This window comes from Macaca fascicularis, chromosome 17, assembly GCF_037993035.2.
Source record: "Macaca fascicularis isolate 582-1 chromosome 17, T2T-MFA8v1.1".
Lineage (NCBI taxonomy): Eukaryota > Metazoa > Chordata > Mammalia > Primates > Cercopithecidae > Macaca > Macaca fascicularis.
The window spans coordinates 39,545,639-39,558,613 of NC_088391.1; the positions used below are offsets into that span (position 1 = coordinate 39,545,639).

The following is a 12,975-nucleotide window of genomic DNA, read 5'->3' on the forward strand; positions in this document are numbered from 1 at the left end:
GCAACTTTACTAATAATAGCCGAAAACTGGAAACAACCCAAACTGTTGAATAGTTAAACCAATTGTAGTATTACCAAACAAAGAGCCAGACACAAAGGCAACACACTTTATGACTCCATTTATATGAAATTCTAAAACCTGAACTATAGTTCAGAATGCTGATAAGTGTTTGTCAAAAGTCAGGATGGGACAAGAGAATTGACTGCAAGGGGGCACAGAGGGAACCTTTTGGGGTGATGGAAATATTTCATATCACAACTAGTGCACACATTATTGTATATACTTCTGAAAATTCATCACATTATACTCACTACTGGTGCATTATATTGTAAGTAAATCATACTTCAATTATTTTTTTAACTTTTAGGTTCAGAGGTACATGTGCAGGTTTGTTATATAGATAAACTCAAGTCACATAGGTTTGTTGTACAGAGTATTTCAGCCAGGTACTGGTCCTAGTACTAGTACTTAATAGATACTTTTTCCACTATTCTCCCTCCTCCCACCCATCTCCCTCAAGCATGCCCCAGTGTCTGTTTTTCCCCTCTTTGTGTCCATGTGTTCCCATCATTTAGCTTCCACTTTGCAAGTGAGAACATGTAGTATTTGGTTTTCTGTTCTTGTGTTATTTTGCTAAGGATAAAGGCCTCCAGCTCCATCCATGTTCCTGCAAAGGACATGATCTTGTTCTTTTTTATGGCTGCATAGTATTCCATGGTGTATTTGTACCACACTTACTTTATCCAATCTGCCATTGATGGGCATTTAGATTGATTCCATGTCTTTGCTATTGTAAATGGTGCTTCAATGACCATATGTGTACATATGTCTTTATGGTAGAAAAATTTATATTCCTTTGGGTATATACCCAGCAATGAGATTGCTGGATCATACCTCAGTTTTTAAAAGTGTATGTTACTAATCATAGCACTAAATTATAAATGCATGGTTTACCAAGCATCTTACTTAATTTGTCCCTTAAACTATCTCTATACCAAGGCTCAAAAGCTACATAATTTACACAAAGTCATACAGCTAGTAAATGGCAGAGGCGGCACTCTAACCTGGCTTTCTTACATGCAACTACATATAATAAACTATAGACAGTAATGAAAAGACCTCATAACTTCCTCTAGTTTCTGTGCAGGCCAATGTTTGGTTTTCTAGCTATAGCTGTTAACCATTTGTGGGTCATGAAATCAATTTAGTAGACTCATCCCCTTTTTTTTTGTTTTTTGGTTTTTTTTTAAGGAATGGAGAAGAGTGAAGAAAATGAGAAAGGAATGGAAATAAAAAGATGAGTTCATTTTGCTTAGAAATGTTAAATATTGGTTTTTAAACTTTTGTTTCAACTGAGAAGCAGAGTTTAGGAGTTTATGCATGCCAGGCTACAAAACAAAATGTATTTCCTACTGTAGTACCTAGTCAAAAAGATTTGAAAACCATTGCTGCAGGCCAAACAAGGGATTACAACAGTAAAGCAGGCTGCAGTCAGAAGAACAAAGAGATGAGGATCATAGAAGTACTATACTGTAGACAAATGGCTATGAAGGACAGGGGAGAAAACAGCAAGTCAAAAACAACTCCTAGACTCCAAAAACACTCAGTGGACACACTGATGGATAATTCAGCATTGTCACATCCACATTCAACGTGTCCCAACTTACCTTTTCAAACCTGTCTCCCCTCACTCTCCCTCCTCCCAACTTTTTTCCTCTATGAGGAAAACCTTCTTCAAAACCCAGGTATAAACAATGGAAGTTATAAGCTAAACAATTATTTATTCACCTTTATTTATTACCCTAGCACCTAAGCTGCACTTTATACAAAGAGAATGCTCATATTTATAGCACAAACACTGCTAATAGTCTATTTACTCTGCCTAGGGAACCCAACACTATAGTAATCCATTATTCCTTTAACAAGACAGTGCAATTCAATTCTGATAGTAACTCAAGAAATAACCTTATAACATGAAGTACTTTTGCAGACCCTTAACAAAACAACTAAAGAGATAGGTTTTTAACATTAATGCTTCCCGCGATGTTTCCATTTAATGTTTCTAAAATACTGTTATTCAAATGTATGACTACAGCACAATGCTATTTTTATATGCCTCTCTCAAGTTCTGCCCAAAAAAAGGGTTATTCACATTAAGAATTTCTACACTGAAAGCATACATGCAATGTATATGTTGTAAGGGGGCAAACTTCAATCAGAAAACATATTGCCAGCACATATCAAAGTATCATTGGCAAATGCTGCCCTGAGCTCTAATACACCAGAAATAGTTTAAAGAGCCCTCAAAATATCCAGCTACCCATTCCCTTCTCACAACTCTGCATTGATCTGTAACACATATACCCTGGAAGGCTCAGCTGCAAATGTGTCACACCACTTCTCCGTCCATATATCAGGAAATATTTTTTAAAGGAGTAAAAAGGGACAGAACTGAATACAGCAGGTCAACTTACTTAAATTTAAGAAACTCACCAAAACTGTATGAGAAAGGAAGAAATAGTTTAATTAGTCCCAACTTACAAATAAGTGAAAAATCAAATAATTGATTTGCCAAGGTAACAGAGCTAAGAAGTAGTAAAATTCTGTCTTTCAATAAGAATCTTCTGATTCCAAATCCAACAATGCTCTTTCTACACTGCATCAGTCAACAATGAATAAGAAAGAATTTACTCGTTGGTGTCTCCTGTTGAAGATAGCTATGCTTATTCTCAAATCTGTAAAGCAACAGATACAGATGCCTAAACTAGGCTACCTGCCTGATCCTTCCCTGGACTAACTCTGGGCCTACTCAAGAGAGAAGCTAAAGCACAAGATCAAAAGAGAACAGTGAGAGTGAGGAGACAGTAGTTCTGTCAGCAAGTCCATGTGAAGAGGGTCAATGAGGAATCCAGGAGAGACAGACATGTGTACACTTAAGAAGAAAGGAGGGGCAAGGCAACATTCAGCAATCCAGGCAAGCGGTCAGAAAGACTGACAGAAGGTCCTCATTACAGCTCCCATACCTTGTGCAAAAAAAGCAAAACTCTGTCTCTGCGAAGCCTGAGTAGTGCTAAGTCAGGCTGAGATCCAATACCAGGCAGGTTATGAGAGCAGTGACTCTCTCACTTGTTCAACAAACAATTTATTAAAATACTCACTATGTACCAGAAAGCATGCTAGGTACTAGACGTATTCATTACATAGCATCCCTGCCTTCAAAAGGTTTAAACTATTGAGAAAGGCAGATAATAAATGATGTATTGTTGAAGATATGCACCAGGCATTATGGTAACAACTCAAAAGTTTTTACCTTACCAAGGCCAATTGCAAGGATAAAGGGAGAGGTGAGGAATGGCGGAAGGTCAGAGACAGAACTAAGAAAGTCCTCAATGAGGAATCCAATTATTAATATAAGATAGAGCAACGTGGCTTCTGGAATGGCATTCCGAAGTCACCCATGACTCTAGTTTCTAAAACTAAAGGTAAAGATTGTGAGTTGGCAGTGCACAGCACAACGACTGTCATATAATGAAAGTAAGGGCAGTGCTAAAAGAGACAAAAATGCAATGTCCATGAAATATGAATAAACCTCAAAAATGTCATCATACAGAATATTACCCAGCAATAAAAGTGAATAAGGCTGGTGCAGTGGCTCAACACCTACAATCCCAAAACTTTTGGAGGCCAAGGCAGGAGGATTGCTTGAGCCCAGGAGTTCAAACCCAACCTGGGCAACACAAGGAGACCTTGTCTCTCCAAAAAATTAAAAACTTAAAAATTAGCTAGGTGAGGTGGTGCATGTATGTAATCCCGCTGCTACTCAGGAGGCTGAAGTGGGAAGATTGCTTGAGTCCAGGAGGTCAAGACTGCAGTAAGTCGTGATCATATCATTGCATTTCAGCATGGACAACAGAGTGAAACTCTGTCTCAAAAAAAAAAAAAAGAAAGAAAGAAAGAAAGAAAGCAAGCAAGCAAGCAAGCAAGCAAGCAAATGAAGTACTGATACATGCAACAGTAAGAATGAACCTTGAACACCTTATGGTAAGTGAAATAAGTCAGTCACGAAAGACCACATATGATATGAGTCAATTTATATGAAATGTCCAGAACAGACAAATCTATAGTCAGAAAGTAGACTGGTGGTTGCCTAGAACTGAGGGAGTTGAGGGAAAACAGAGAGGGACTATTTATGAACATGACGTTTCTTTTAAGGGTGACAAAAATGTTCTAAAAATGACTGTAGTAATGGTTGTACAATTCTTCTGAATATACTGAACACCACTAAATTACACACTTTTAATGGGTGAATTGTATGCTCCATGAATTATAGATCAAAGCTGTTACAAATATACCACTGAATATCATAAAAATACAAACATAAAAATTGCAGATGGTTTATCAGCCTTAAGAAGCCATTTTGCAAGCTGAGTTAACTTAGCATAGTAAGTATAAGACTTGAAGCAATGTGGAACAAAATTCAAGCTATGACTGTACCACTTGCCAGCTGGGCACACTTGGGCAAGCTACTTAATCTGTCTGAGCCTCAATACTGTCAACTGCAAAATAAAGACATCTACCTTGCAAGGTGAGAAATCTGTACTGTTACCAATTTCTATGTGTTAGTATATGAAAATGTCATCCAGAAAATTATATGTAAATATGCTTTTCTTAGGTACTATTCAAAGGAATAAAACATATCAACATTGTAATACAATTTTTTAAATCATTCATGTCAAGATCTACGTTTCATTCATCTTTGTATTCTGCCTTACCAGGTACATAAGACAGTACTTTGGATATTAGAGGTGCTATTTTCTAAGTGCTTACTATGGTCTAGGCATTCTTCATGCTTCATATATGGTGAAGTTGAATGCAAAGCCTGGTCAATGGGGGGCCATGTTTTTTCCTCTATAACACACTTACATATTTTTGGTGTCATTGTTTATTTCTGTTTTGTTGTTGTTCTTCTGGTTATTCTTTTACTATTAACCACAAGTTACATTTAAAAATATATTTCTCAGAAAAACTTACTTGACTATGCAAGAATCTATAATGGTGCTTTAAAGTGTTACTTACTATGAGAAGCCCTATTATTTTCAACATAAAAAACATAGTAAAGCATGCCCAGTTCTCTCATTTTTAAGCAAAATTTTAAAAATATACATGCATAATATTTTAGTCTGGCTTACTTTAATTAGCAACTACGTATTTCTGAAAAGCTGACATGTCTTTAGCTATTTTTACCTGTTTTTTGAAGTGTGCAACTCATTCCTAAAGAATGAGAGTTGATTTGAATGATTCAAAGTTGACTAACAATTTGTAATTAAATAAATTTTTTAAATTAACATATCCACCATTCACTTTACAACTTAAAACCAACAATTTAGTGTATTTTACCATTTCTACCTCTTATTTCAGCACTATAAGAACAGTATGTTTCCAATATTTGTGACTTTTAGCAATTTCAAAGATGTTAGCACAGCACACCATCAACGTTATATGGTTAGTTACGATTCATAACAAAGGAAAAGTTGAGGATAATCTTACCATATCATCCGTCAGTGTCCTAATATTTAAATGCTGCAAATTAAAAAAAAGGCAATCATATCAGTAATTTATAACAGTTTTTTTATTTTAGTTAATAGGGTACATTCAAAATTCTACAATCCTAACTTGGACGTAATTAAATTTTTGACAGTCCAATAAAAAAACATTATATATAATAGTTTTAATCTCTTTCTCAAAAAGATGGACAAAAGTTACCCTGCATGCGGTAGTTCCAAACACTTACTAAAATTTTTTTACTTTGTAAACCTCACAAACTAAAAAATTAATTATGGTACAATAAATACATTACCCCAATTAACAGTATTAATTACCATTAAGTATATGAACTTAGAACACAATGGATCTGTCTGAGAATGAGGGCACATAGAAAAAATAAAACAAAAAAGAACACTGGATATAAAAGATTTTAATGTGATGATATTTCAGAAAATTTTTCATATTATAAAACAGTGAAACTTTAAATTTACCATTAGTATGCAGCATAATAGATGATGAAGTACTTTGCTGGCTTAATTAACTTAAGCAATTCTAGTAACGGAGAAGAATGTACTAAAATGACTATTTGCATCTTTAACATCAGTTTGATTTATCACCAGTGGTGACAGTAGACATTTTCAATTGCATTGCTAGCTTCAAGAACCCTTTTGCTGATTTCCTTGCTAGACAAATATAAGACCATTCTAGAGAGTGAATAGTTTCCTGCAAAATACAACTCAAAAGAAAAACAATTATTTAGAGAAAAAACACAGAAATCTAAGTTGTATAAGTCCCAGTGTCGGGCAAGATATTGTATTCAAGTAACTAGAATCAATTACCAATTCTCCCTTCTCTAATTCACTGGAGCATTCAATTTTTAAAGGGGCAGGGAAAGAATAAAACACATTTTCTAAATAGGAAACAAGGTCTACTCTTTTATAAGGACAGGTGTTAACAACCATTATCTAACAGACTAAGTGGTACACAGTTAAATTCAACATTTACTTAATAGAATGAAATTTATCATTCATGTTGGTATACTCAAGTACACCTTCATGCTCATGAATCTACCTCAGTGATGATCCAGATTAAAAATCCGTACAATGTAAATCACCATCCCAGATTCTCTTCTCCCTTTCTGTCACCAAGATGTTCCTTCTTCTAGTACAAAGGAAAGAAGGTAACTGGGATCTAAAATGAATGTTGTGTATACCAAAGAAAATGTAGCCAAATGAAAGACCATTAGCCACACCACTAGGCTCCAGATTGAACGGCCTTGTTGAATTAGAATCACCTACACTGACTTGGGAATAAGGAAGTAATAATAGTGGATTAACTAAGGATTAGTGTCTAATACCAGGCTATAGAATTTGCTTTTTTAATTAATACTATCTTCAGCCTTTGAAATTAACAAGTAGGCACAGTGGTCCTTAAAAGTGGTTGGGATCCTGAGCGGGACCGTAAAGTATGTAAGGAACTTAGGGCTAGAGTGTCACCCCAGAGACCATTACTAAAATTAAACCCAAATGTAGAAGGCTCTTGAGTTTGCAGAGAAAGGAGCTGGGGCAATGCCTGTGTGAGGCGCCCTTCCTCTAACAGTTGTATGTGTGCCTTCCCGCCAGTAAAGGCTTCCAGCCTATTGCATTTGGTTAACCACATTTCACTCTTGTTATTCTACAATCAGAGGTATCACTCCAATCACATCTCATTCCACTCTCAAAAGGGTTCAAGTTCCTGTGACAAAGAAACAAAGTGACATGTAGTGAACTTCTGGCACAATGGCATGCCAAGTGGGCTAATGCTTAAAAAGTAAAGCCAAAGAAATAAAGTATAAAGCTGAAATCCTATTTAGGATGGTATGCCACAATAAAGAGAAAACATCTATTTAAACAAATAAAATATTCCCAAAAACCAGCTTGAGTTGCTTCAGGAAAATGCCACAAAAGTGATATTTTTAAAAGTAAAAGACAATAAAAATAGATAAGTAATTTTAAAATAAAGACGACTAGGGTCCAGGCAAGATTTATGATCTAAAAACTACACAAAAGATACAGAAAGTAAAAGGAAAATAACACTAGATAGGAAAATTGGAAATGCAAGTTACATGATGCAAAATCCAGTTGTAAACATCCAAGAGAAACACTTTTATATATTGTCAAAGGTCTAAAATTAGACCGTCTTTTTACCATTTCAGCTGGGCTCACAATGTTCAGGAAAAAGAACAGACACTGTTATGTAAAAACAAGGCAACACAAGATTCCATTTTTGGTCATGGTTTTGTTTTTTTTTTTTTTTAATATATACATTCTGAAACTATCTCATTGAGGGTATAGCTTTTTAAAAGATTTAATTTCCTAAAGGCTTGATCTGTTTTCAAACTATATAGGTATGTACATAAGCCCAGTTATAACCTATATATTTCCCAAAGAACATGTGATGAATCACAACAGAATTAAGATGCAGGTGTATCTTGCAGGGAGAAGTAAGAAAACTCAAAGGGATGTAGATGTGGAGAGTATAACCGAGTCTGAGAGAAAAGAAGGTCAAATTCATTATTCCTTCTCTTCCAGAGAACACTTACCTATCAATTCTCATTGTCAGCAAGAGAAGTCAATAGGGCAGGAAATCACAGCAAATTCAAGGGTCCAGACAGGACTGGAGAAACTGACTAACAGAGTAAGGAGCTGGAAAACTGATCTGAGAATTGTGTTTGTCTACCTCAAAACAATGAAGTCAGAATAGGTTTCATTTCAAGATTTAGTCTGCTGAAGAATAGAGATTACATAGTTAAGTACACACATGCAATCTTAAACCACTCAAGATAGGCTAGCATTAAAAAATCAAAATAAATCTAAGCACTAATAATTTCCCTTAAAAACTGGAATGTCTCATCATAGTTTACTTTAAACGTTAAACGTGAATTAAAGAAAAAATAAACACTCAATACTTAGTGAAAAAATGTAAACACTATATCAAGTGGTACTCTTTTGTAGGATGTTGTAATATTAATACTAAATGCAAGTTTATCATTAGAAAGTTTACATGATCTCAAGGCCCTGCCTGTTTGTATTATACACATAAAATAGGGACTCTCCATGAAGTAGAAATTGCCAAGAAGAGGGAGAAAGGAAGAGAATGACTGACTAAATCCTCAGATAACTCTGAGGCTTTTAAGCCTTACTTTTGTAAACACAAAACTTAATATTAAGGGTAATATCCTTAATTAAAATAAGAAAAAACTTTGTAACACAAAAATATTGATTTTATGGTGTAACTTGAGGTATTGTTTAAAATGAAGTATTTCTGTTTTATAGCCACCAGCAATGCTCTTTACTATCTTCTAGTTCAGGAAAATAGGAACTGCAAACATCAACCCAGTTCATGAGTAGCCATTGTGGACATCTACTCCAAAAAGGAAATAGAAACATAAAATTGACTATTAAATGGAAGCAACTAGGAACACCTTTAAAACTAATAATAACCTGATAGCAACTTTTTAGGGTTATATTTACCAAAAAAAAAAAAAAAAGTTAGAAGCATACAGTTTTAGACATTATTAAGACTTTCATATCTAAATGTAACTTTGTGACCTCTATGTATATTACCTACCCGGCCTATGACTCTATAGGTGTTATTAATGTTTTATGGCACTGAAATCAAATAAAACTCATGATATTAAATTATAAACAGTTCTATCCAGAGGACTAGTGGTTATTGGTTAAGGTGTGATATTAAAGAACATGAGGACTCTTTTCCTAAGCTAAAAACTCATCTTTCTTCCTATGGTCCTATGTTTCTCAACTTACTATTTCTATTTTCTCCCTAAAAAGTAAGGAGAACCACATACAGATGGGTAACAATGTTTTCTGTTAATGACAGTTCCTAGGATGAATGGTCAAGAGGGTCACTCTGGAATTGAAAGAGGAAAAAAAGCCTTTATAGATTTTTCTTCAAAAGAACATAGGAGTCGGGGGGAAAAAAAGTAGAAACACAGAACATCGGTCTCCATATTCCCATTTAAGCAATGCATCAAAACTTTTATTGAAGATAGTGCATGCTGTCAAAAAATGGATTTAGAGTTTTCAGAGAACTGTGCTAAATGCTGTGAATATCAAGAGGCATATGAAATAGTTTCCCCACTAACTTAGTTTACAAGTAACAAAGACAGATAAATTGTAGTACACAAAGCAATAGACAAACCCAGGAGGTCCACACAGTGAAAAAGATTCCAAGCTGTAGCCCAAGACTTTTCGCAAATTTTATGTTTTCTTTCATCGGTTAGCACATCTGAACTACAAGCCAATGGAGCAAAGGATCTGTCCAATGATATCATTAGGAACATGACAGCCACCATCAGATTCAAGCCAGTAGGCTTGCATCAATTTATTATTATAAGAACTAAATATGTGGTAGTATTTTTAAATAATCTTTGGCTGACACAGTTTAATTCCATTAAAATTGACTTTTTTTTTTTTTAAGACACAGTCTCACTCGGTCGCCCAGGCTGGAGTGCAGTGGTGCACTTGATCTCAGGTTCAAGTGATGCTCCTGCCTCAGCCTCTCGAGTAGCTGGGACCACAGGCGTGCGCTGCCATGTCCGGCTAATTTTTGTATTTTTAGTGGAAACAGGGTTTCACCATGTTGGCCAGGCTAGTCTCGAAATCCTGACCTCAGGCGATCCTCCAACCTCAGCCTCCCAAAGTGCTGGGATTACAGGAGTGAGCCACCACACTTGGCCAAAAATTTACATCATTTAAGTGGGTTATGAGGGATTACCAACAAGAGGAAAACTTGTAAGATTACAGACTCAGACACAATTTTCATAAGCTAAATCCTCTGGACCAGCTGGTTTTTCCAGGTTTTTGTTCATTTGGCATGCATAAGAATCACACCAAGGCTTTCTTTGAAAAGCTAGATTACAGGGCCTCAGTCTACCAATATTCTTATTCAGTAAGTCTAAGGTGGGACCTGGGAACGCACATGTTTAAGGAGTCATGCCTGTAATGAAGTGGCAGCATGCCCAGGACCACATGAGAAACTCTACTCCATACTCCACCACTATCAGCCATTAAACATTCCCTCAGCCTGCACACATATGAATTTCTCATCATGTAGCTCACTTTAAAAACTGGACATACCTGAAACAAGCCACATGAAGGGTACAGATAAGAAGTACAAGAGGATTTCAAAGAAGTGAAGACAGGGAGCTGATAGAGTTGGGACAGGCCTTACTGCCATGAAGTGAAAAGTATCGATTAGTACTGTTTTAAGATAATTCAACAATCTCTGGTATGTAGGATTAATTACCAATTGCATCATTTATTTAAATGCTTAGTCTAAGGTACAAATCATTCAGTCTCAAACATAAACTTAGTACCTAAGTGTTAAAAATTGTTCATTATATCAGACTATGACATGACACCATTTGCTTGATAAAATGAATAAATCACAGGTTACTAACAGGAAGGAAGGGAGGGAGGGAGGGGAGGGGAGGGGAGGGGAGGATATCTTAAGGGAAAAAAGAAAAGATCAGTCTTCTCTTAATCATAATCTATGGCTGATAATAGATTGAGATGTTGCTCCCATTTTTGTTTTGAAGTCCAGATTATTCCTTTCCATCAATAATTTATGAATATGTACTTCAATCTAATAACATTTCTAGTCCACACACCTGTGTTTATCTTAACGTCAACACCAATTATAAAGACTACGAAAATTTAAAGTAATATTCCTACCAGCCATGACACTGAACACACCTACAGAGTCTATCTATGGATCATCTCCCTGGCAACTACACAACACACATAGATGTGAAAATATTATTCTTCAAGGGCTCCAGATTTAACATCTAAGAAAGGTCCAAAAATAACACTGAAGCTTTCATAGCACTGAGGACAAGAGTAGAGCTGGCTCTTTGATACTACAAAGAAAAACTTTTAAGTTCACATGTTTTTTCAGTCCAAGGTGGAAAAAAGTGAAAGGGGAGATGTTAGGAACCGGTGAGAATTAGGAAACGCTCTCCAGCCTCTTTTAATCTGCTCATTTATTCAAAACTGCAATTCTGCCAACCTCAGAAAGACAAACATACCATGTATTACTCATTATCCAAGGCTTCTCTACTGTCGTGCACTCAAGTATCCAGAACTCCCTGCCCCTCAAATTCTCCATCGTGAAAGGAGGGCCAACAAGAGAGATCAGCTTTCAGGAGGAGGCATGATTCAAGTGTCCATAGAAGTGAAAAGATTCATTTCTCTGAGAACACAAGGTTTAAGGAGGCAACATACCTGCTAGGAAAGAACTGTCTCTCTAGAAAAAAACAGTTATCATATTGTGGCTTGGAACTCTGAACTAGATTGCACCCTACAGAGGCTAGGTACCTAACAAGTCATTTTTCATTTTAACATAACTCCAATATTCTTTTCCCTTGAATGAACTCATTCCATGTGGGGGTAAAAGGAAAAAGATAATGGCTAATTTAGTAACACAGCTTTTGTACTTGTTTTAAGATGTCTCTTCATCTATTCCAGTTCTTTTCACCTCTACTACCAGATCAAAAACGCTTTTGCAACATGTCCAGGGAAAAGCAAATCGAACCTCTGAACCACTTTACAAGTAGGTTCAGTTCTAGGTTATGGGAATCCAAGACCTTTTTCACTGTCTGGAGAAGGCTGAAAAGCATTTACAGTATTGGCTATACCGAGAATTAGACTGATCGCAGAACTCCCAGAATCACATTGAAGCTTATCCCAACTACTAAATTACTTCTGAGAGTGGCTTAGCGTCCTAGACATCTTGTCCACAACACAAATTTAGATTGGATGTTCCTGAGACTAACAGAGCATCACCTATTCTTTCACATATATTTGAGAAAGATTTTGTTTATATTTCAGCATCACCATAAAGAAAGGAAATTTGGTTAAATCATTTTAGGAAACAATTTGGTAAAACAAATTCCATGTTCACACTTTAACCTAATAATTCTACTTCTAGAATCTATACTTGGGAATTAAGAAATGGAATCAAAAGTTTATATACAAATATGTATCATTACAGCATTACTTTAAATAGCTAGAACTGTAATCAGCCTGACATTTCCCCAAACATAGGAAAGATTAAATAAATCACAGTCCTACCAATATGGACTGTAATGACATGGAAAAATGTTTACAATATAATGGTACCTGAAAAAAAGTGCATTTAAAATTGCATATGTAACATAATTCCAACATCATTAATATACATATATATGGAAAATATAAAACAGGAATCACAGGTAATTTTATACATCTGGATTATGGGATTTGTGGGGGTTTTTTCATATCTTCATGTATTTTCCCAACTATCTACAATAAGCATATTTATTTTCAATACAGAAAGTTTTTTTTAAGTTACTATGGATAATACTTTTCAGATTGAGCAGAAAATATAGAT

General features: G+C 35.5%; 1 protein-coding gene across 2 annotated transcripts in view; it reads right to left on the reverse strand.

Moving 5' to 3' along the window:
* The window catches only part of DIAPH3 (diaphanous related formin 3), a 494,792-nt gene that overhangs the window by 458,550 nt on the left and 23,267 nt on the right, over window positions 1–12,975 (reverse strand). Inside the window, exon 2 of one of the 2 annotated variants that reach the window (XM_065533304.1) lies at window positions 5,548–5,580. The exons of the other annotated variant lie outside the window; for it this stretch is intronic. Coding sequence (XP_065389376.1) covers window positions 5,548–5,580 — 33 coding nt within the window. The remainder of the gene's footprint in view (window positions 1–5,547; window positions 5,581–12,975) is intronic. 2 annotated transcript variants of the gene reach the window in all.